Source organism: Plutella xylostella, chromosome 11 (assembly GCF_932276165.1).
Source record: "Plutella xylostella chromosome 11, ilPluXylo3.1, whole genome shotgun sequence".
In the NCBI taxonomy this organism is placed as follows: domain Eukaryota; kingdom Metazoa; phylum Arthropoda; class Insecta; order Lepidoptera; family Plutellidae; genus Plutella; species Plutella xylostella.
The window spans coordinates 5,262,647-5,288,240 of NC_063991.1; the positions used below are offsets into that span (position 1 = coordinate 5,262,647).

A 25,594-nucleotide genomic window follows, 5' to 3' on the forward strand; every position below is an offset into this window, starting at 1 on the left:
AATAATATATTTTTATGTAAGGAGCAGAGAATCCTGACCCTCTCAGAAGCATTATTATATTACTATGAGAGGGGGTCAGGTTTTTCTGCACCAGACCGTACCTTGGTCTCCGCGAATCGTATAATGATTACATAGAAGTAGTTTATGTCTGCGATTCGAATGATGCGATCAACTGTATGGACAAAAACAACCAACTATCACAGTGCCTTTCTTTCCTTCCCTTGCACAAATTTACACCCTGCTGGTATAAAGTTATATGCCACTATCCGCCGACATTGTGTAACAGTGAAGACGCCGACACACTAGCGGACGCGGCTTACGGACGCGGCTGTCAGCCGCGAGCAATCTGGCACGAACTGTCCCAAAAGACTTGCAAAAGACCGTGCACTGCACATTATCAGTCGCGGCTGACAGCCGCATCAGTAAGCCGCGTCCGCTTGTGTCGGCACCTTGACACACACAAGTAAATAACACAAGAATCCGTGTCGTTCTGACCTGACCACACGTTCTGAATGTACCATCTTTCCATTCAAATACTTATTTTTACCTACACCTGACGACGTCGATGTAAAAGATAATCGATCGATTGATATAATAAATTTAACCGGAAATACGTCCCTATGTAAAGTTTTCATTTGTTGGAGCAGTCGATTGTCAACCAATAAGAGCTACGCATTATGAATACCACTTACATCTCATTGGCCGGTCATAGTCACGTGATCAATAATCTGTGTAACAAACTACGCTATTTCCGGTTGTCATACGTCGTAAATTGACGACATTGTAGAGAAATCAAAACAGAAAACAAAGTGTGCTGGCGACTGGAAAAACTCCTCGCCTATCTCATCGACGCGAACTAAATCGTCAAAAGTGACTGTTTTGTGTAGTTAAAGACATACACAGTGAAGTGATCGCATCTTGAGTCCACGATGACCACTCGGAAACTGAATACGCTGGAAGATTTGAGCGGTATGTGGTTTCTGATTTGTAATACGTAAATAAACAATGAAAGGAAAACAAAGGCTCGTGGCGAAACTTGATTCAATTTTCAAGGATAACATGTTTATTGGACCGTTATACTGCAATACTAACTGTATAAATCCAAAGATTTATTCAGAATACTCCTAAAAGGCGTGAAATGCAGCAATCTGTTACCGTTCTTTGTTTATTTTGTTCCATTCAAGTTATCGATCTTTACACAAAAGTCTGAAATAAATTAATGAAGAGACAATATTGTATTCGTGCGTCGCTTTTATTAGCAAATCAATAATAACATAATATGCGTCATAATTTCAATCCGTGCATGTAAAATGTTAATTCTCATTACAACGATATTACGCGGCTAAATTAAAAGAGCCACTACGTTTCTCCATACAAAACGCCGTTTCCTACAATGTGATTCGGCCGGTTTATACCGTGTTTAGTAAACAAGTGACTTCCTTGGTCATTATGGTTTCCTGGTACTTTTACCTATTGATTGGAGGACATTTTGTTTACAAATAAAAAAACTATATCGACGGTGGAAAGGCAAAATGTATTATCCGCCACTTTTGGCGAATATGAGTTATATATACCGTTGGAATCGCCTGATTTTTCTCTTTCGAATGGTGCGGGTCTCGTTTCGATCTGAGCACTTTTTGGCGCTTAAGACAACGGTGATTTTGGAAATCTTAATACTTTTTTCTTGTATTAAGAGCCACTTTTTTTGTCATTTGTATGTTCAAACATACTTGATCAAAACTAAAGTTACATAAAACATTGTACCCTCACTAAAACAGTAAAACATTGTGACTTAATTCATTTTGAACTTATGTGAATTTGTATCATTAGTTACTTAAGCGACCTACCTGATTGCGTAATTGATATAAAACAATATGCCTTCTGGTCAAAAATAACATAAAATCACTTAATACATTTTACAATTTTGTAATTTGAAGCCATACTGGCACTTAAACCATTTTACCAGTCAGCCTTACTCGCGGCGTTTGGCGGTTAATACAACTTTACCTAAATCTGTTTAGTGGTACAATTGGCACTTAAACAGCTTTTTGCAATTTGTAGATAATTGATATAAGTGATATAAAACAATTCAAAAGAATCGCAATGAAGCGGTCTATGGTGTTTAAGCTGTTATATCCAGAAGGATATTGTGTGAAAACGCCAATAATATAAATAGGACCGGTTGGAAAGGTGTCGCTTCAGCACCCCGCCGGGACGTTCATTGGGAGAGGACGTGCGTCTATGCGACAGTTGGCGCCGCGTGCGCAGCGTAATTACGTAGGTACAAACTCAGATTCGTTCGCCAGTATAAAACTGTAAATATTTTTTGATTATATCACCGATAACTACATTAAATTATGATATCTATTATATTACTCTTTACACAGGTTCTAAATAATAGTGTTGCTATAATTAATATTTATTGAGTTATAAATATGCACTTGGATCCTTTCGCCTAAATTGCTGTTTGTTAAAAGGATCCAACCAAATATTTATTTTTTATAAAATATTTTTTCTATGACAATATGGTTCTTAATGTAAAATATTTGTATTGTATTAACATGACATTACTTTTTATACAAAATAATAATTATATATTTTATCATAAATAAACTTATTCATAAATAATTTATATCGAAATCTAGTCAGAAACAGGATTTCTTATCTATATAAAAATCTAACCGAAAATGTGTTCCCAAGCGCAAATCTCTGGATCAACTTAACCGATTTTGATAATTGTTAGGTAATTATACGAAATAGAAGACCAGTGACCACGAGTACCACGACCTGTTTGTATCCCATAATTTTCAGAATAAAGTATTTCAACGAAAAGCAAACCTTATAGGAAAAAGTTGGACATGAATTAAATTAACTTTTCTCTAACTTCACTTCATCATCCTCCATCGCTGAAGAGTGCAATATCTGGTATATTCCATCTATCCTGCTTTTTATGCCACCGTAGGAAATCCATCGTTCCCTGGTACTTTGCCACTCTTCAGCGATCGTATGGTCCGTATCAATTCGTCTTATTCGGGGGTTGGATATTTAAATTTCTGTCAAGATGCAGGATAGTCATAAATCTCATCACGAACCATTACGTCCCCACTCCTGGGGCACGGGTCTCCTTCCAATGAAGGAATGGTTTAGGCCTAGTCTACCACGTTGGCCTAGCGCGGGTTATTGGGCCCCAACACAAGCAATCTTGTGCTGAGAGAGTTTTCGGGTAAGTGGGCTACCCAACTGTCAGACGTTTTCAAGCCACCCGAAGGCCTCTGACTAGCCTGTAAGACCTGCCGATTTTATTAATCATAATGATTACGATTATGCATCAAGATACAAGATGCTCCTGGTATATTTGCATCTGCATCCAACTCCCCAGGTGGTGGTTAGGATCATTAAAAACTTCGGCAATGTGGCCATATCATCTTGAAAGTCAATCTTTCATAGTAACAAGGAGATATCCTGGGTTTTGTTGCAATGTTCTTCAAGATGCTTTGTATAGATCCTTCATGTTTCCTATGGCAGCCGATGAGACCATCGCTGGATATAGGGTTACCCCTAGCAGCGTTTGTCCTTTTATAAATTTCTTTTGATATTAAGTTCACAAAGAAAATACTCGTACGCAAGTGCTTCTTTAGAATGGTCGTCTAGTTCGACGTTAAGTCTTCCTTGATGGTTGATCATATCCCATGTTTCTTTAGACATCCATTCTTTCTTTAAGTGTTCCTTGTGCCTTATTATTTCTTCGCAAATTTTTAACAACACGTCTTTGATGCCAGTTGTTGCCGATCTGGATACTAAGTTTTCTTCTAACTTGTGGGTCCTGCAGCTTATTTACACGACACCTTTGGCAGATCTTGTGGCCTGCTCCTAAACTCCCGCTATCTTCAAGCACATTTTTCCATCGACTAAGTGGTGATCACTATTGACATCAGCAACCCTCTTATTCCTAACATCCAGAAGTGTCTCCATTTTCGACTAATCTAGCTAACTAAGTCGGTCGATTTGGTTCTCGGTCCGGCTGTCGGGTGAGACCCAACTCACATTGTGATAGTCTTTTGGGGTTACCACCACTAAAACTTAGCCATTAACAATCCTAAAGCATCGTCGCTTGCTTATCAAATCTAGCGTATCTTGTATGAATCTGACAGATAGTTTAAAGCGAGCGACGCTGCTTATGGATTGATAATTGCTTATGTGTCTTGCCCACACTAACATACGGTGCCGATACATGGACGCTGACCAAGGAAACTGTGCACCGAATCAGAGTTGCACAGAGAGCTATGGAGCGATCCATGTTAAGAATTTCGCTTACAGACCGTATTCCCAGCGTGGTAAATCACCAAAAGACAAAAGTCTTCGACGTCGGTATATATGCAGGTCACGGAACTGAAATGGGAGTCGGCAGGAAACTTGGCTCGAAGGCAGGACGGAAGGTGGACAAAGGCGGTGACAGAATGGTGGCATAGAGACGGACGAAGAAATGTCGGTTGGATTATGATTATTAATTAATGAATAAGTAAACCTGCTGATCACTTGGGTCTCAATCTCAAAGTGATTTCGCGGTGAACCATATGTTAATAAAGTTTATAATAAAATAATGCTTCGAGAAAAGGTACGGCCATGCCGCTTCTTTGCTCGACTTGGTGAGATATTATGTTTTTTTTGTTTTCAATCTAGCTGGCCCGCAGGTACCGCTTCTTACCCTACCCTACCCTATCCTACCCTACCCTACCCTACCCTACCCTACCCTACCCTACCCTACCCTACCCTACCCTACCCTACCCTACCCTACCCTACCTTACCCTACCCTACCCTACCCTACCCTTCTTACCTTTTATACCTTCCCTGGACTTCCACAAATGTTTCTAGACCAAAATCGGTTCAACCGTTCTCGAGTTCTGAGGTCCAATTATAAGTTCATTTATTCTTTAAGTCATTCATCTTAGATATAAATTGCCTTAGTCTGGCGGTTAATTCATTCTTATGGAATGTTTAAAGTAACATAAATTATTATAAAACATTATCCTGGTGTGATGGTTAAATCTCCTTGGTGTTTAAATTGTTTTTACTTGTATTTAATTAAAATGTTAATGTCGTTTAAGCCAATTTTACCTGACTGAGATTTCAGATGCCTATGTCTTATGTCCCCTATTTCAGTAAATAGAATATGTACATTCATTTTATATACAGAATAACATAGAAAACTATTTCAATTTAACGTATTTTAATTTTCAAAGCCATAGCTAGAATAATTACAGAGATATGATTTTTTTTCGAAAATTTCAAACTTTAAATCGCTCTGGTGAACATTTTATGTCATGGCGCTTAAACCATTTTGCCTTTCCACCGTCGATATGGTAAGTCGAACCGTTTAAGTAATTTGAACTTTTGCACTAATATCATGATAAAACCCTTAATCAAATGGATGATTTTTTTTGATAAAAATGTAAAACACGTATGGTTTTTAGGTAAGTTGGGTCCGTAGATTACGAAAAAAATGTTTTAAAATTTTTTTAGTGGGGGGAAAGGGGGGTTTTGCTATGGGAAATAATTTCCCACTATTCGTGATTGCTAAGCAAAATAATATCAAGTGGGAAACTATTTCCCACTATCCGGTACAGATCACAAATTTTAATTAATATTTACTACAGTTTCTATACAAGCTAGTTGCCGCTACTTTGCTTGTTTTTTTATAAATATTTTTTTGTTTTAGAAAAAAAACTATAAAATGATACAATAGTATTAAGAACAATATTTTAATAAGGAAATATGCAGTCGTTAAGTTGTTTGAGGTAACTATCGGAAGGAGAATTAATACTGTTGACATAGCATGAGTCGTCTTCCGAATCTGTGTCTGATAAATCAGAAATGTCAGCTATGTTTTCGACAGTCTCTTCTAAATTCTTCGTAGTAAGCGATATTACGTTTCTTTTTAATAATTGTTTCAAAATGCTGCAAATAAATAAGAAGAATCTGGAGTAATAAACCGCTTATACTTATCAAAAACCATACATATTAGTTCGTTCAATAAAGTAACATTATATTTTATATATAGATAAATTTAGTATATTTTTACTGCAGGAACAAACAGTGGGAAATAATTTCCCACTTATTTGAACCTACGAAAAAGCAAGAAACACCAGTTTTACCGTGCCAATCACCATAAAATCCATTTGTAAAACAAGTTAAGTTTACAATAGTATTGTGGTTAGGTACTTAGCAGATTTTTTTCTCCAAAAATTTTGAAATATCGTCACGAGAACCGGTTTTTGACACAGAAAAATTGAAATCGTGATTTTGACATTGACCTACGATGACAGCTTGCGGTTTTTTTAAAAGTGTTGGCATTAATAAAATTTAAAACTTAATCAAGATTATTTTGTTTCTAATGTTGATATTGATCAGAGTAACCAGTAAAAAAATAAAAATATTTTTTTCGATTCAGACCAAGTGGGAAATAATTTCCCTATATTTGATTAAGGGTTAAATGTAGTAGTCTTGAGTGTTAAATTTAATCTTTATACTAATTATTATTATTTTAAGCTGTTTGTTTCCCAAATAAATAAAACTAAAAATAAAACTAAAACTAAAATAAAACTAAAACTAAAACTAGTCTTGAGGGATGGCATTTTTCAATAGTCTGCTGGAGATAGGCCTCTCCCAAGTAGTGCCACAACATCTGTCTTTGGCCCTCCTCATCCAGCCTCTACTGGCTACCTGCAAGGTTGGTTAAAGGGCCAGAGGAAGTAACATACTATGCTGACCTTTTTGTGATTACTATTACTACTACTGTAAATTTTTTTATTGATTCTTCAAATCAATCAGTAAAAATATAATAATTATTATTTTATGTACAAATAAATATACCCCTTTCTACATTATAACAGGAACCAGCATACAATATCAATGAAATAACATAATAACTTTATAAACAGTTTAAGCATGGGAAATCACCCAGCATACTATCTCACTCTCAATTCAATTGGAACAAAACCAGACATTGGGACCTCCTGTATTTCAATCCACTTTGGACAATCTGAGATGAAGGGTCAAACATGCAGAGATTTAGATGTCTTGCTACACTGGCCGAACCCTCAATTGATATAACATAGGTTATCGTGTAAGTGTAAGGATGCATGTATAATAACAGTAAAAAGTTAAAACCACATCTTGGCAGATGTTTTTATAGAGGCTGAGTGTTTTGAGAGCCACATTGTATCCTGTGACTTGATAATAGGAAAATATGAGATAGAAAATATTGGATTTTGTTGAAACTATTTTCACCACAGGAAATATGTTAATGCTAAGAATTTATAAAGAGGTGTAAAGTGGATGTTAATGAATAATAATAATAACTTCTGAGGTACAGAATGTTAAGAAAATATTTTCTTAGCATCAACATTTTGTCAACTTATGTATGTATAGATCTGCCCGCAGCCTATCTATTTAAATTGCTGTCCATCAATTTATGCCCACACTCGATGTGACCACTTCAGTACATGAACCTTCTATTTTAAGCACTAATGTAGTTTGAGGCAATTGTCTGAGATATTTTGGTCTGTGATCTAGTCTTGTTGCTATGTTATATTTATGTTGCTTTGTTTTGATATTATTATTAGGATCTTCTTCTTCTTCCTTGCCTTATCCTTATTTAGGGTCGGCTTTGTTGGTCATGTCACGCCATTTTACCCTATCCTCTGTCATATCCTCATTCACTCCACACTCTCTCATATTTTCTTTCACACAATCAAGCCACGTCTTTCTTGGTCTTCCTCTCTTGCGCCTTCCTTTGGGTCTCATTTCCAACTTGATGGCCTTTTAGGATGTAGAGTTGTAAAGGCATATGAAATTGAATATAACTTAATGATTCAACGGCTGTAGTACTTAGTAAGGCAAGATCACATATCTTTTCCACGTGGACCATGCAACATAACAATATATGTATGTAGAATAGCAATCTCGTTATTTATGTAGAGACTGCATTCTACATATTGCTATGTTTATAAAGAATTTCACTGTAGGCAGTTTACTATTCAATCCATTTTGAAAACAATACAATATACCTACATTATGTTTATATATCTTAAAAGGTACAAAAAAATGTAGATGGCTGTTTCCGTACACCCTCATAGGACAATTAATTGCTGAAACCTCCCCTAACACCCTAGATATCGTTTGATCCATACTTTAACAACACTCACGGGCAATGAAAAGGTTCCACTGGGAAAAATACCAAATTACTCCTAAATGGAAAAAGCTAGCTTTATGACGCCTTCTGCAACATTAAAGTACATTTAACGGGGCATCAGGATATTACAAACTAAAAACAATCATATTTTATTCAAAATTTTAATTAAATGTTGGAAAAAATTGGGGTCGTTTGTTGTCAGCTTTTTGTGAGTGGATCTATTTGATTGCCCGTGAGTGTAATACACTGTATACTCTCTTTATCTGTTGACGACCCGCCTCGATTTAGCAATCGACAAATAACATAATGAATCTTATTAAATGAGCCGCAACATTCGGATCACTGCAAACACTTTGCGTATCATTTAGTCTCCTACTTTAATTAGATTTGTATTAATTAGGATCGGGTCTTTGACCGCATGTTTCATTTACAAAGATTCTTTATCGTCATCATAGAATAGAATATTACTTTCTTGAACACCACATAAATCAGACATACAAAAAAAACATACTTATAGACTAGAACTAATGTACAATTGGCGGCCTTATCGCTGAGAGCGATCTCTTACAGGCAACCATATATTGCGGAAACAATGTGACAAATTAGAGGACGGTGTACCAATAATAACAAAATAATAATATAACTAACTTTATACCTACTTATAATAGCCTAATATAAACTTATAATACTGTAATACAAACCATAAACAATACATACTATCATCATCATCAGCCGGCAATCATCCACTGCTGGCTTGTAAGCCTATCCCAAGAAGCGCCAAAACTTGTTGCTATGTCATAGACGGGTTCTCGAGTGGAGACCACGAACAGGCAAATGCAGCGTGGGACGCCCTCCTGCCGGCTGGACTGATCGACCTTAGGCGGGTAGCCGGTAGTTGGATGAGGAAGGCCGAGGACCGAGTGTTGTGGCGCTCCTTGGGAGAGGCCTCCTATGTCCAGCAGTGGATGATTATTGGCTAATGATGATGAAGATGAGGCCGTACTTCGTACGGGAGCTACGCTACCACACACAGACACACACACACACATACACAAACTTATAACACCCCTCTTTTATTGTCAAGGGTATAAAATTGTGCAATAAGCAGCTTGCCAAAACGCGATCAAATAAGGAAAACACTCCCAACCGTGACGATAGACATAATTATTAAACAATGATTAATGCTAAATCTGAAACGTCATCAGAACATACGATAGAAAGCAAACAACAGACCACTGCAAGCCAAAAAGACCCTTATTCTGATAGTAGTAGATGTACTGCAAGTACGTGCAGTTTACACGTGGATGCGTGACGTGGGAGTGGTTGGAAGAAATCCAGGTTTGTGGAAGAGTCAATGGAATTGTGAAGGTAAAGGAACTTTAGAGTGCATATGTATACTTGGTTATACCAATTTTGAAGTGAACCACCACCGATAGTACCGATACATTATGTTAGGGCCCACCTGTCGGTATCGTACGTATCAGTATTCTTTGTATATACAATTCACACAAGTGCGCAAATATATGTCTTAAAAAAAATATCTGATCCCTTCCAGGGATCGAACCAGCCCAACAAACAATCTACTCTTATAAAATTATATGTATAAGGTCTAATCTCTTATAGTTGTTTTAAAATAGCTTTCATTATAACAATGTTCCTTATAATCGCATGACATAAGAAGATTTGGCTAATATTACCTTTATTCTTATAATTTGGTTGGGTTAACCATAACAAGTCCAAATTACATGGTTACAATAAGGATTGAAAATGTGTTATACTTGTAAGAGCATTTACAATGCTTTTAAGCCATATAATATTCAAAAGCCATATAAAAGCTTTTTATTTGGCTAATTGTTCTTATAATAGTAATGCATAAGGTAACTATGATACTTTTAACCTCATAGGAGCATTTTATATAATGTCTACCCAACAAACTAGTCACAGCATTTTATATGATCTTTATAAGAATGAAAGTAATCCATATTAGCATAGCCATAGCTATTAAAAATGTATTATTCTCTAGATGGTCATATTAAAAGATACCCACCACTTCTACTGCTACGAGTATAATGCCACAAAATTACCAAGCTGATACCAACAAATCACTAGATGGTCCCGTAAATGATTTTATGGAACATGACTATGTCTAATCAGTGAGGAAGATTATAACAGTACTTAGCGGTAGTGAACTAGATATTATACATTTATGTAGGTGAATGAGATGGATTTGGATATTCATAGGGATATCAACTTTGGCCATTTCTGTCTGAAATTAAAAATGTATCGAAATATTTATGTACTCAACGTGGTGGGAATCTATGAAAGAAAATCTAATAAAACAAAAATTTGAGAATCACGTTTTTTTTTCGTCACCATATTGGTGATTATCAGTAGAAGCATTAATCAATACGAGGGCTGATTCAATGTTTACAAAAGGGTGTTTTAAGGGCCCTCTGATGATGATTGTGTGGTCTCCGATTTCCCAATTGCTTGGAACTGCAGATAGTTTTGATTTCCCCTTTTCAAATGTTTTTACTATTTTGTACGGCATTATTAAAAAATCTGAAAAAAGTAATAAAGTAAAGTATAATTTATTTCTGACGACCATTGCAATACTACCTAAAAAGTAATAAGTATAGCTAATAATTATTAATATAGCTACGGTAGGCATAATACTTTCGTCAAAGGAACCCTAACGATAGATAAAATGGCGATAGCTTATGAAACAAGTGTTGCCATTACAGAGCTTATAATCTTATAGATTTCTTATAGACGATGTGCGACTGCTGTTACCCTTGTAAAAGCGTTATAAAGAAACATGACTCAATAATTATTCACATTTTTACCGTAAAACTACTCAAATTCAAGGGCCCGTTGATATAATTACACTTTTTGTACCTCATTTTACCATACGTTTGAATTCCCACACAGTTTTCACATAAATGAGCAGAATATATACTCTCTAAAAAATAAATTGAATTAATTATAAGTACTTGGTTCTTGTCATCTGTCTTTATAATACTTGTTGACGCTGTCAAACTGTCAAAAATCACTCAGGAAAACACTTACTGTAGAATCTCATACACTGATTAGCTATCTAATAGAATTTATCTTACCGCTATAAGTTTTACTCCCTTGTTGCTCGCCATAATAAAACACGCATTAGGTTGGTTGGCTTTATTAACGCTTTTCAACATGTCTCTTACAAGTTTATTGGCTTCCTATGAGCAATCCTTTTGCTTTTATTAGTTTGACTCTCTTGTTGCTTGCTATAATAAAGCACGTATAAGAAAAATAAGCTAACAATAAAACAATTATAAGAGGGCTTTGAGGTTCTTTTCCTTGTAATTTGTGCCCAAACGCACGCTTATTAGCGATAATACGGCTTTTATAAGTAAATTATTTTTGGCATTATAAGCCACTATGAGAGTATTTTTTGTTTGTTGGGAGGCCAGGTTTGGCATAGCAGTTAGGGTCACTAAACACTACACCAAAAAGAGCTTCTAATATACTTGTTACACCTACCGAGTAGAGTGGCCGAGACAGTGTCCTCGGCCGAGCACTCGGTAAATTTCTGGCTTTTCATTGGTCGAGGATTGGCCGTGGATACTGTCTACTCTATTCTATTCTATTCTATTCTCTGTGGGGGTGTAAGTACCTGCACCTGGCTCTCTCGAATGGAACCTTTGTGCATATCCCCAAGGTCTAAACTGCCTTCCTAAGCTTGGACCATTTTTCCCACCACGCTGGTCCACTGCGGGTTGGTGGGTTCACATATCTAGATGTGCTAGATCTAGATATGCAGGTTTCCTCACGATGTTTTCCTTCACCGTAAGAGCGATGGTAAACATTGTACTTAAGTTAAAAGAACTCATTGGTACATGTCAGCTCCGGGATCGAACCCGCATCTCTGGCGTGAGAAGCGGGCGCTTACCCGACTTAGCTACCACCGCTCCCGTGGATACTGTCTTGCCACTCTACTCGGAAGGTGTAATCAGGGTATTACTTACAGTCATCGTGTCAATATAAGTGCATGGAGCGTGACGCAGGAGTTGACATTGGCACCCTGGCGTACTTCCAGGGTGAATGGTACACACGATATGGGCAGAGGAGTATTTGAATTGTAAGTATATTTATCACATTCATCGCCTTTTCCTTACATGTGTTTTATTATTTTTGTGTGTAATGCCACTTCTTTTACGATGTGTTTATGAAAGTTTACAGAAATAGTCTAACCAACGGTAAAAACACACACAGAAACGATAAACTTACTACACCCCGCTTTCGTCGGGAGTTAATCATGTGATATTTAACCAGGGAATCTTAAATTCCTCAACCACATACTAATGTTGATGATGATGATGACAACGGTGATCAACAAATGATGAATGCATGATAATAAATATTATTCCACTGTGATTCAGTCAACAAACCCATTGTGACACGTGCTGAAGGCATTTTTGATCACTTTCATTGGACGCCATCCACGCGCGTAGTTTCTATATTAGGCTATTAGTAAATATACTAGATTATTTATAGTGTTTACACGCTGTGACGGCTTATACACCAAGGTGTGTAGATATCTAATTCAGTCTGCTGTTTGGTAAACAAGTCAAGTCAATGATTGAAAAAATTGGGGTTGTTTGGTGTCGCCATTTTGTGGGTGGAACTTTTTCATTGCTCGTGACTCTCGTTAGCGTACTTACATAACGAATGGCTAGGACTAGGAGCGCAGTGTAAATTTGGGTTTTGAAGAGTTTAGTAAATGAGTTTCTTTTGGGATTTTGACCTGCTTTAGGAAATTCCACTGAGAAAATTACTCTTTGTTTTTAGTATGGGATGTTGCTACCGTATAAAGACAACAAACCTTTGGCTTTCGATAGCTATAATACAAGATATCTTATCATATGTGCGGTTAGCCTCGGCGGTTGGGTCGGACTGTGGTTTGACCAATACATACATCTATGTACTGACTATGTACATTTTGTGACTTGCCACACTTGCTATCACTCTTGCTCTCTCTTATAAATCATATATCCGTCACGTTTCGCCTCCATCCCTGTCTAACTTATAAGTTTCAGTAAACCTCTCGTCACTTGGCTTTGTTCACAACTGAAACTGAAAGCTTTAAGAGCGAAAATCGCATGGAAGCGTTGGACTAACCGCGCATATCCGTTACGCAGTCGAAGGTTGAGGTTTTAAGCCATTCCCGGCTTTAGGTTTCTATTTTGTTATTTTAGGGATTCGCCTAAAATATTTCAGACAAAGTCTAGACTTAACGCGTCGGGGAAAATAGATTTTTATGGTATTTATAGCTAGGTGTAGCTATACCTAACCTAGCCCAACAGAGAACGCCGTAAAATTTGTAAAACCCAGACAGAGTCAAAGACCTGAGCTCTGAGGTCTGACTTAGTGTCTATTTCGGCTAAAACTAGGTACCTTTTTTTCTCAAAATACTAGGCGGGCATGGGCTGTGCGGAGGTCAATCGATCTCGTGGGTCGTCGCCCTCGTCTCGCCGGCGGGTGCATGACCTCAGTTCCAAGGTTACCGCCCAAGGTTGGGTGTCCTTCGATCGATACGGCCGGAAGGCGAAGGTCCCGTCTGGACAGCAGGGAAGTCAAGGTCGTGCAGAGATTTAATTTTAGATTTTGTGGTGAATAATGTTTATGTGAAATTCAATAGGATTGTGAACTTTTTGCAGGTGTTATAGCCCAAACGTAATATTCCTCTTGGCGTTTTTTGAGGAGAATCCTAAGTATAGAAGTTCTTACTTACTTACTTACCTCGTTGCAACGACATTCAACCAATATACATATCATACGTCCAGATATGTTGTGATAGTTTATTATCATGGTACATGCAAATAACACCTGTAAATAAAAGACCCGTGTCCGGACTAAAATCATATTCAGGAATCAGTTTTCCATTTTCATGAGAAGTAAATATGTTATTTCAAATAAGGTAATACAGTATCAACGTTTACAAATTGTATAAAACATCCCAGAAATAGTTCACTTGAGGAAAGGTCTCTTCAAAGACTGGAGCGTTATTGCCATAATCTCCACGCTTGGAAGGCGGACTGGATATGGATGGATACACTGTTATTTTGGACTACGGCAACACTATCTTTGTCGTAGCAATACCGAGACTTCCTTCGGTGCCGTTGATGATAGTAGCTCATCAGTGTCATAATTATTAGCTACTGGCTGTTCCCGCGAACTTCGCTTCGCCTTAAAAAGTTTTCCCGTGGTAATTCCGGGATAAAAAGTAGCGTATGTTCTTTCTCAGGATCTAGACCATATGTAAACCAAATTTCATTTAAATCCGTTGAGTAGTTTTGGCGTGAAAGAGTAACAGACAGACACAGTTACTTTCGCATTTATAATATTAAGTTAGGATAGCCTATAACGTCTAAGTCCACTGCAGGACATAGGCCTCTCGCAAGGAGCGCCACAACACTCGGTCCTCGGCCCTCCTCATCCATAGCGGCTTTACCACGCTAAGTTCTAATTATAATATAAACACTTTGAATTTTGTTATGCTGTCACGGTAGGATAATTTTCCCTAGGTCATTTTTATTTATTCCCTCTGTCATCGATGTTATTATATCTTTGATATCAAATAACGCTTCCTTAAACATAATACATACGTAATATTATCTGGCAATGGCATATTTTTGATAAGTATCAAAAGCAACTTAGACTCCTAGCGAAGGTTGGCAATCATCCTGCTGATTTCCGTCTTGGAGGCCGCCGCATGGAACAATTCTCCAGTGCTCAGCTGGAACCACTGGCGTATTTTAAACACAGTCAGCGACTAATCTGACTGAAAAACCTCGAAGCACGGTGACAAACGATTGTCACCGACTAGTATTGACGCAGTCTCGATGTCAAAAAAGATCAAGTTTATATGGTGCCATGATCCAGACGTAAAAACGTATTCTAGAGTGCAGACCACGACTAGGCAAAGGACGCCTCCGGTCAGAAAGGGTGACGACTTGCGAAAGGTAGCTGGTAATGATTGAATACGGAAGATATAGATCGCAGTGGCGTGCTTTAGAAGAGGCCTCCCAGGTAGCACAAAATTGCTGCTTAAGCGCTGAACAAGTGCTGTATAAGAATACCAATGCTGCAATATAGTATTTAAATTGGCTGTATTGTAGCTGTAGTGGCTCTGTTTCAGCCAAAAAGGGCCCCAAATTAACCAGCCTTTGGTATTATAATGGCTGAAAATTGGCTGTGGTTTACGTTAAAAAAGGCTTAATTAAAGCTGCAATAAACTCTTCCTAAACGTTTCATTCTGCTTAAGATTCTCATATCCAGCCCTTGTGCAGCTTTTGACGTACGCGGTATCCAATTACAACTTTTTTGCAGCTTTCCATATGAAAATATTTATTATTTTTAAAATATTTCCAAAGACGTCACGTCATAACAAGAAAAAGGAAGAAGTTGATATTATTTAACAGTGCATCCATTTTGAATAAAATATTGTGTTTGGAGTTACGGTAAGTTGAACCAGTAAATATAATAATAAGTTCAGATTCTGATTGCGAGTGCAACTTTATCGTGTAGTTTATACTAATTTATAACAAATAATTAATGCGCCCTTAGAAGTATTTAAATATATTGAAAGAAATGTGTAAATAAATTTCGAGTGAAAAATTATTTGGTATTTTTTTACTTGTAATCATATAAAATACCCTTTTACGAACGTATTTTAAGTTGAGACATAGTTATTATTTGAAATAAATGTGTATTTTTGCAGAATTTAGGCTTTAAAATTTGATACAAACTATATTTTTTAGGTTAGTTATGGCGTCCATAAGGTTTTCAGCTTAATTCGTTGAAAAAAGATCTTGTGATTCTATTTGCCGAAAAGAATACCAATAATCAGCCACAGGCTGCTTATGTTCTGCATAAGATACTTACATTTACACTTTTAGTTTTTACAAGGTTTTGGGATACGCAGTTCTTATGACTAAGGAGGTATATCGTATTTCAGCAATTACTTTATGCAGCATATTGGGGCTCCTCTGGCAAATAATAAAATCCGTTTACTCGGTATTATTAAATATAAAGAAATACTAGCGTTACTAAAATATAACCTATAAAGAAATGTTTGATTGAACACAGAAACCGCCTTAATTTTAATTATTAAGAATAGTGTTACTTATAACAAAAAGCACAACTCGTATTTTGAATAAAACTTTTTTAATTTCTATAAAGCAGTGATAATGATGTACTCGTAAAAAGAATACAAATTAATTTACTATTTTTATTAAGTATTATTTAAATAAGTGTAACTTTCATGCCTAGTATGACGTTAACGGAATAATACATTACCTTACTAATTGCCTATTTTTTTCAGCTCACTCATGCGATGCCGATCAAAATTCTGAAAGCTTTTGAAGATAGTAAAGCTAAACTGTGTACTGTCCCCAACCAGTGAGAGAACAAAGGAATTTTAAAATATCCTGTGATATGCTTTGAATAATTACCGCTTAAGTACCCTAATTACATCATTTTTGAAATGTCGTTAATTAATAATAAAAGTGTTCATCAAAGTATAATTTTGTTTTATTTTAAAATAATTTAATTTAAATAGGTAGGTAGGTATGGAGAAGGGGTAAAAGAGGAACTTTAAAAACTATTTCTACGGAACACCCGTTATTAATATTTTCTGCTCGTGCTTGACCTAATATACAGTCTTAAAAAAAGATTATAGTAATGTTGGGAAGAAAAGCTGTAAAAGGGAGTCATCAAGAGCAACAAGTTTCATGGGGGTTTACCGGGATGTCAAAATCTTTATAATAGTACGCATAAATGACACTAAGTTTCTATAAGAATTATAAGCCACTTGTAAAATTACACAAAACAGCTTTGCAACCCAAGCTGTTAAAATAAACGATTCGATACACGTTTACAGCTTCAAGAGTAATAAGATTATACTTTGACGTATTTTAAGCAGCTGCAGGTTGTTTAAAGTATTTCTTTTACAGTTTTAACCAGACGTCTGGCTATTGGTTTTAAAATAAACCACAAGTAGTGTAAAGGCTTGATAGAAGATGCACTCAAGATGATACACCAGCTTTTAGCGTTAGAACACCACTGGTCCGTACTGTTAACCAGTTGGCGTTATAAAATAATATTTTTCAGCCATTCAACAGCAAAAAACGTTATAAAACACTAAATATGAACTCGTATACAGCCCATAGCTTAATTACGTATTTGAGATGTACCTTTTACCAACCATTTTTTAACTAACTTATTTCAAAGCGTTATAACAGCCTATGGAAGGCACGAAAACCATTAAACATCTTATATAACGTTTTTACACTTAAATAAGAGGCAGGTTCGACATCTAATCAGCCAGTGTGCTACCTGGGCTACGTCCAGCAGTGAACTGCTATAGGCTGATGAAGAAAAATATGATCCAGAGCAGCCATTGATGAATCATAAAGTTTGGATAGTCCTTGACTGAATTACACCTTGGTATTCATGTTATAATTATGAGGCATAGGAGAACAGTGGTGCTATAGCTATCCGCCTCCACCGCACTTTAACAGTTAACGAACTTTAAGCGGCATTGCTGCCAAAACTGACATAATTTGTATGGATCTGACATGTATTTGACACATAATAATTCATCATCATCATCATCAGCCAATAATCATCCACTGCTGGACATAGGCCTCTCCCAAGGAGCGCCACAACACTCGGTCCTCGGCCTTCCTCATCCAACCACTACCCATAATTGTCACTACATAATAATTGTTGATTGCTAATGTGTCGCTGGTGGTAGCCTCAAAGCATCTGATCACCGACCATGCCTGACCTAGCTCACTACGTTCTGACGGGAACGCGCCCGCTCGCTAGCAGTGCTTCCTAGCGTTTCATGCGAGCCTGGTACTTTCAGCTGAAAACTGTTGGGTAACGGAGTGAGGGAGACTGAGGGTTTTTTACCAATGGAAATGGCTACAGGGGTCTTGTAAGTTTCTAAGAGAGTTTTTACTGTGTGTTTGTAACTTTTGGTTTAGCCCGTAATTCTCTTTGATATGAAGTCTTTTTACTTGACGAAAATATAACATAGTAAATAAAGGTAGGTGCCTGAGTTTTGCAAGTCACTGATCTGTTTTGCATGCTTGTTTGTGATTTAAATATGATTTTATTATCGCTCATAAGTATATAAAAGTGCATTTTGCAATCTTAAAAGGATCTGAAGAATATTCCAAAGCAAATTGTATTTTTATACGTCTGAAACATAGATTGAAAAATCAGAGGAGGTAAGGTGTGGTTGACCTTTGAACAAAGAACTTTTGGTCTAGGATACATTAATGTATCTACATGGGTAGGTACATACATGTATATATATCTAAACAGCATCGTTTCGGGACTTTCGGGATAGTATTTATTATCAAATTAGGCTACATGCTTACTACTTTCTAAAACATATTTACAGAGAGCGACAGCATGTCTTGTACCCCACAGGTAGCCATTATCGAGACAACATGAAACAGGCCTTTACACTGACTATTTCTTGTAGTAAATACTTACCTTAAAATCCGATGAAAACATGAAAAGTTATTTCTACGAGTAGATAACGCTGACGACCGCCTAAAAATACTTACACTAAAAACGTCGATGTTTATAAAATAAACTGCCAGTTCCCACTTCCAGATAAAATATTTATTTCTGGCGTGTTTCCAAAAGTTCTAAATCTGGATAGCGATAATTCTCTGGATTATGGAGTTAGTTCTTTTCGATAGATTTCGTTTATGTTAAAATATTTTTATTTATTTACTTTATCGGCAGTTGGGCGGAAAAATGACGAATGTGTTTTTCGCACACTTGTTTTGGTCGAAGCGACCTTGAATCCCGCACCGGCATTTGGTGAATGTATAATTATTATTTAGGCCCGGGTCTCCTATTTACTCCGTAGGTCGCGTCAAGTGTCACCGTCGTAGGCCGCGTCACAATGTTCATTATGTCTACGCGCCAACGTCGGCGTGTGAGGGAGACCGCATCAGTACATTTCTATAGTGAGCATCGTGACGCGGCCTACGGCGTGACGCTAGACGCGACCTACGGCGTAAATAGGAGACCCAGGCCTTACTTATGTTGACGGATTCAGTGCATCAACAATAACAAGTAACTTCTATATGTATACTAGGTATTGGTAGTTAGGTAGGTTATAAAAATTGGAATTAACATGAAAATGGCAGTTTTGGGAAAACGCTTTCAAACGGTAGTTAGGTATGTTTTTTTTAATCGGTGGACCTAACTAGTTGGCACATTAAGATGAAGTCTATAATCTTATCGTCCTAATACTGACCTAAGACCAGTTTCCTCAGAACCAGAATCGAACCAGATACAGTCTCTTTACTGCCAGTTCCAACAATATCAATAACTTTATCTACTAAAACTAGTATTTAGTTATTTTCAAAATCATAGTACGATATACCGGTATATTGATATATTCATATCTTCCAATGGCAATATCACTGATAAATTTCCACTCCGTATAATTTAGATAAATGTGATAATGTCAAGGGCTCCTTAGTTTGTCTGTCTCCCATTCTTCATTGTTGCTATCTTAGTGAGAGTAAACGAGGGCATTGACATTGTGTGTTTATGTGTATCTGTTTGTGAGATGGTGAAGACCGAATGGTGTGGTGGTTAGTGACCCAGACTGCTACGCTGAAGGTCCCGGGTTCGATTCCTAGCCGGGGCAGATATTTGCCTAAATGTAAGTCGTAATTATGACAAGAACCCTCGAGTCTTTGAGAAGGCTTGTGTCCAGCAGTAGATCGTCCATTATCTCCCAAAAACTCTGTCAGATCCATACAAATTATGTCAGTTTTGAGGTAAGCAATGGATTGTTGAGTTGAGTTGGAGGCTCCTTTCGTCTACCCTATAGTTGGTTTTCTTCGTACATTTGATGGCCATTTTGGGTTCTACTTTGTTGCTGGGCTATTAATAAGCGATTACTAATACAATGTATTTAAATAGCTATCGTTATCAGTATACTTGTTTTGACCCAAGATGTGTAGGTAGGTACCTACCGCTATCCAAAAGCTAAACTTTTTGTACGCATACAGGTTATTGTTCTTCTTCTTTGCTATACGGTGGCATCATTTTATTAGGGATAGCTCCTTAAAAACATAGAGAAATGGTATTTCTATTCTTAGGGTGCTTACATAGAGAATCGGGTTCCCTGTATCTACCTGTACCGGTAACCTGATTATGCGAAAGCGCTCATGACATTTAAAAATCAGGAAAATGCTCCATGAGTGAGCGCTTTCGCATAATCAGGTTACCGGTACAGGTAGATACAGGTAACAAGTTCCTCTATGTAAGCACCCCTAGTCTTATCATTCACAAACGGTGATACGGCTTGCGACCTATCACGTGAGGACAAACGTACGGCAAAACGCGGATGGATCGCTTGCGAGTCACCTCTGACTGTTCCTTCAGGGATTACAGTAGTCGTGAGCAAAGTGAGCGAAGCTATTACGTTATGCCTTCTAGATGTCTACGTGACCCGCCGGTCGTATGTAGGCACAAAAGATCCGTCCACATCGATGTATGATTGCTCTCAATTACTTAATCTTCTGGTGACGCACTCTGGTATACCACCAGGTCATGGTCAGTGGTTATCACTTTGTAAGTAGATTTAGACGACCGAATGGCGTAGTGGTTAGTGACCCTGACTACTGAGCCGAAGGTCCCGGGTTCGATTCCCGGCTGGGGTAGATATTTTTTTTAAACACAGATATTTGTTCTCGGTTCTTGGATGTGCCCGTAAAATGGCAATAGGCCCGCCCCCTATTACATTGGGACTAACATAACACTGGCGAAAAGTGGGTGCAGCAATGCACATCTGCCTACCCCGCAAGGGAGTACATTAGTACAAGGTGTGAGTGTTTGTTTGTGTTTTTGTTGAGTAGCTTTAATCCACGGTTATGCAGTTGGGAAAGAGGTCTTAGCTGGATGTAGAAAATTGGCTACTTCCGAAATGGCCTCTCAAATAAACTCGGGTTTCCCTTTAAAACAAACAAATAACAAATAAAATGTATATTGTCAAATACAGCGGTCATAGGACTCATGCTGTGTTTTACAAAGTATAGATTTATTATTATTTTATTTATAAAAAACAGGCATATAGTCATTTTACAATTTTGTTTGACAGCGCCATTAAACCTGATAGATAGTATAGTTTTCCATTGTGGATGTCGATATCTAAAGCTAATAGTTTAATTGGGCCACTGGTGTGTGTTCAGTCGAATGTTTATAGTATGTAATGAATATTAATATCATTATTTACTCTAACATGTACTATTATTTATCAAACGCAGACGATACGTCTCATTCTAAAAATAGCGAAGAATATAATTTTATCCAAAGTTAAGTTTGAAAGTTTCAACTACTAGGCATTCTGATAAATTGAAATAAATGACTTTATAATTGAATGAGTTATGTACATTTAATTATATGAATTAAGTTTAAATATGTCTAGACATTAAATCAATCTACATTTTGTGAAAAATATATAAATGGATAGTAAAATAAACAAGTTGTTACTTAATTAGGGTACAAAAGGTGGTCTTATCACTTAGAGCCATCTCTGTAAGACAACTTTTGATAAAATATTACAATAATAGGTACATAACAAAACGAATATTTTTCTTAAAAAGTTTCTGTTTTCTATTTTGTGTGTGTGTGTGTCTTATAACTTCTATCTTTTGTCACTTTCACATTATTTCTCTCTTATACCTATTCCTCCGCAAGCGCACCACATCGATTCTCATTTTTTTTATTTATTTCCTCTCTGCACTCTCTTCCCCAGATATGTTTGATGAGCAGAAACAGAAGGATGAGCCTAGCGCACTGATATCAAGGAAGACCCTTAACGCTATCCAAGGTAGGTTCCATCACCAGCCTACAGGGTGTTACACGCGGAAAGCAACAGATCGCATCCAGTGGCGTGCTTTGGGGGAGGCCTACGTCAGCAGTGGACTGCTATACAGGGTGTTGCAAAAAGGGTGTACTAAGCCGAAACGGGGTGACTCAGGGGGTCATTCTGAACCACTTTTGTTCTACGAGTTTTGGAAATTCGCGAAAAAAATAATTCCTTTTCCAATTTCCAAAACTCGTAGAGAAAAAGTTGTTTAGAATGACCCCCTGAGTCACTCCCTTTCGGCTTAGTATACCCTTTTTGCAACACCTGTATAGCAGTCCACTGTCGGACGTAGGCTTCCCCCAAAGCACGCCACTGGATGCGATCTATAGCTTTCCGCATGCAATCATGACCAGCCACTGTTCGCTAGTCGTCCTATGTACAAGGTAGGTTATGTCATTTATTCTCGTGACACTTTCGCGTCGAGTTTAAGAGGTTCCCATGGAAATTCCGTGATTAAAAAAAAGGTTATTTAAGTGATTCTAGGTTGTCAGCTTCTTGCATACGAAATGAGAATGGCCAAATCTGACCCGCTTTGCGGCCACTAACCAAACCTATTTTTATTCAATGATAAAGGTGTTCTAAATGAGGGAAAAATATTTTAAAAAGTCTAAACCAAGTTAAAAAAAAAGTTAGTATGAGGGAAACATCTAGTCAGTACAAAAATTTGATCTTTAAGCACCTATATCTTCGTTATCTCTCCCATGCCTCATAATAAATAAAATTACACCAGTGTAACTGTTGTCTTTTATGTTTGCTTGTGTATGTGTACAATAAAGTGTATATAAATAAATAAAAATACTGTAGTCATGGGCTACACCATCAGTATATGTTTCATCAATGGCTGCTCTGGCGGGTCATGGCGCCTCAGAGAAATGGCCAATCTCATTTACTTCATATTTTGGATTGACAGTCAAAAACAACCTTATTTTTATGCTCATCATCATAATCATCGATCATTCGTGAATTTTATACATGACCGAAAACATAAACATGTGACGTATGGATAGTGTGTTGTTTGTTGTTTGCAAGCGTCGTCGCACCATTTCTTCTACGTATCAAGATATCAGATGCCTCTCTATCTATCGAAGGTCATTTGTGAGTGTGGTTAGGAATATATTATACATGTACTGTACATGCATGTATGTTTATGTTCTGAACAGCAAGTGTGTTTTTATAGATACATAATGGCAGCTATTCTGAAGGCTGAAATTTAAATTTTAACGCTGTCAAACTAAAATTTTTGCTAGCTAAAAATGACATTTACAGGAAGACTCATAGAGTCGCATTTTAATTAAAGAAATTTAAGTTTTGACAGCTCTAAAATTAGAATTTCTGCCTTCAGAATCGACATCAATATACCTATATCATGACAGAAAGAGCCCCCCTTATCCGAACGGAGAGTATTGTGTAAAAATTTACGTTCATCAGAAAATTTTATATTTATACGATGAATAAAAATATTTGACTTTGACTTTACATACATATACTTACGACTGTATATTCTTCAGTGCTTCTTACACAGTACGCGCTATCACTTTGTGGAATGATCTTCCTTCAAAAATCCGACAAGCACCAACTCTGGAAACCTTTAAGACTTAAGAGAATGGTGAAGGAACACTACCTTAAATCAACTGTTTAGCTGTTATCAGATCATTAAATATGTATTATAAAATCATGTATGTAGGTATAATATGTATGATATGTATGTGTATGTATATTATGTATGTATGTATATGTATATATGTGTTTGTATATATTTATATATGTATTATATTGTATATAATTGTGTATTATAATACATGTAGTAGGCGTATGTACTTGTGTGTATTTTTTTTTTCTTATATTTAGTGTGTAGTTAGATAATAATAACTTAAATTATACTACATTCCTTGAGTAAGTACACTGTACCCCTTTTATATCTCTAGTCCATCCATCCAAAGGTTGTCTGGAAGAGATCGCTATAAGCGATAAGACCGCCTTTTGTACCCTAGTTAAGTGTCTATGTAAAATTGTTAATCATTTCTTGGTGTACAAATAAAGAGTACTCTATCTATCTATCTATCTATATTACGAACGGATAGTCAGAGGTAACTCGCAAGCAAGTTTTATAGGTTTTGCAAAGATTTATGTTTAGTTTTTCTATAGGAACTAGACACAAGTTATATGAGTTTTAATAGCGCTGTCAAATTACCTTATGCACCTGTTTAAAACCATGTCAAACTCTTGTTATATGTCTATCTAACCGACCAGGGATTGGTACATCAATTATAAGTCATCTCCATATAAAATTCTTCACAGATGTGTCAAAAGTCAACCACTAATACCTGGTTATGCTCTAACCGACTATGGAGAAATTGGCACTAAACCTGGTTTAATTCTTAACAACATGTTACAACTGTAACGCTACAGAAATATCACTGCAACTTTCTTCCCTAGGGCATCACTGACTCATCTTCTTTGTCCACATTTAGCTGGCCTTGCGCAAGGCAACTTGCACTCTACGACCGCGGGAATAGGGTTGAAGGTCAAACACGGTGGATCACCTTGTGTGTACTGTCTTTGTTTGCGGAAACAGACAATGAATTTCAGAATAAATAAAAGAAATAATTTTGTATCTTACGCGTTTGGCGCCATCTTCTTTTCGCCAGGTATCAAGCGTTGGGTGGGACGCCCTCCGATCCGCTGGAGCGATGATCTTAGACAGGTGGCCGGTAGTGGAAATGAAATCGATTATTTTTTCGACGTAGAATATTAGAATTATTTGTCAAAGGTCATAATATTACTCTACCACCATTTCACAAAGGCCCCGTCATTAAGGAGGAAAGAAATGGCGAATGACACTCCTCGTGCATCTTTTTTTCAACTTTATGCTTAAGTATATCTAATACCATTTTTTACTTATTTCTAGTACAATTTTACTTAAGTATATCTATTTGTATTTAGTGGCTGGATGAGGAAGGCCGAAGACAGAGTGTTGTGGCGCTGCTTGGGAGAGTCCTATGTCCAGAGCAGTGGACGACTATTGGCTGATGATGAAATCTACCAACATTATCAGATACCTAAGCGAAATATAGTTAACATTCTGAGAATCAAAGGGACTTTAGACTTTCAACACTACTATCAAAGAGATTTTCATCACATACAATATTTATGAACAAGATATAAACTAATTGCAAATAATTACTTAATCATATGTGATCCAATTATAAGCAGCTGGTAGATCCAATGTCATCATCACAGTTGCATGTAGAGACGTTAACCTACTGATAACAGATATGTCTCCATATCTACACTATTAAGGTGCCTTTACACCAGAGATGTGCTATTTATGATTATTAGCCCAATCGTCCAACAAAACCCTCCCTTCATTGGAAGGAGATCCATCCATCCGTGCTCCCTTCATTATCAGTGGGGACGTGGTCGATTGTAATGTATCCCAATCG

The 25,594-nt window shown here is 37.0% G+C and overlaps 1 protein-coding gene across 2 annotated transcripts in view; it reads left to right on the forward strand.

Annotated features, from left to right (window-relative positions):
- The first annotated feature begins 747 nt into the window (after positions 1–747).
- LOC105394787 (BCL2/adenovirus E1B 19 kDa protein-interacting protein 3) overlaps positions 748–25,594 on the forward strand; it is a 43,784-nt gene continuing 18,937 nt past the window's right edge. The window contains exons 1-2 of one of the 2 annotated variants that reach the window (XM_048623851.1): positions 748–969; positions 22,038–22,112. In XM_048623851.1, coding sequence (XP_048479808.1) covers positions 930–969; positions 22,038–22,112 — 115 coding nt within the window. In that variant the 5' untranslated portion in view covers positions 748–929. The remainder of the gene's footprint in view (positions 970–22,037; positions 22,113–25,594) is intronic. The other variant, XM_048623853.1, reaches the window with a different exon arrangement.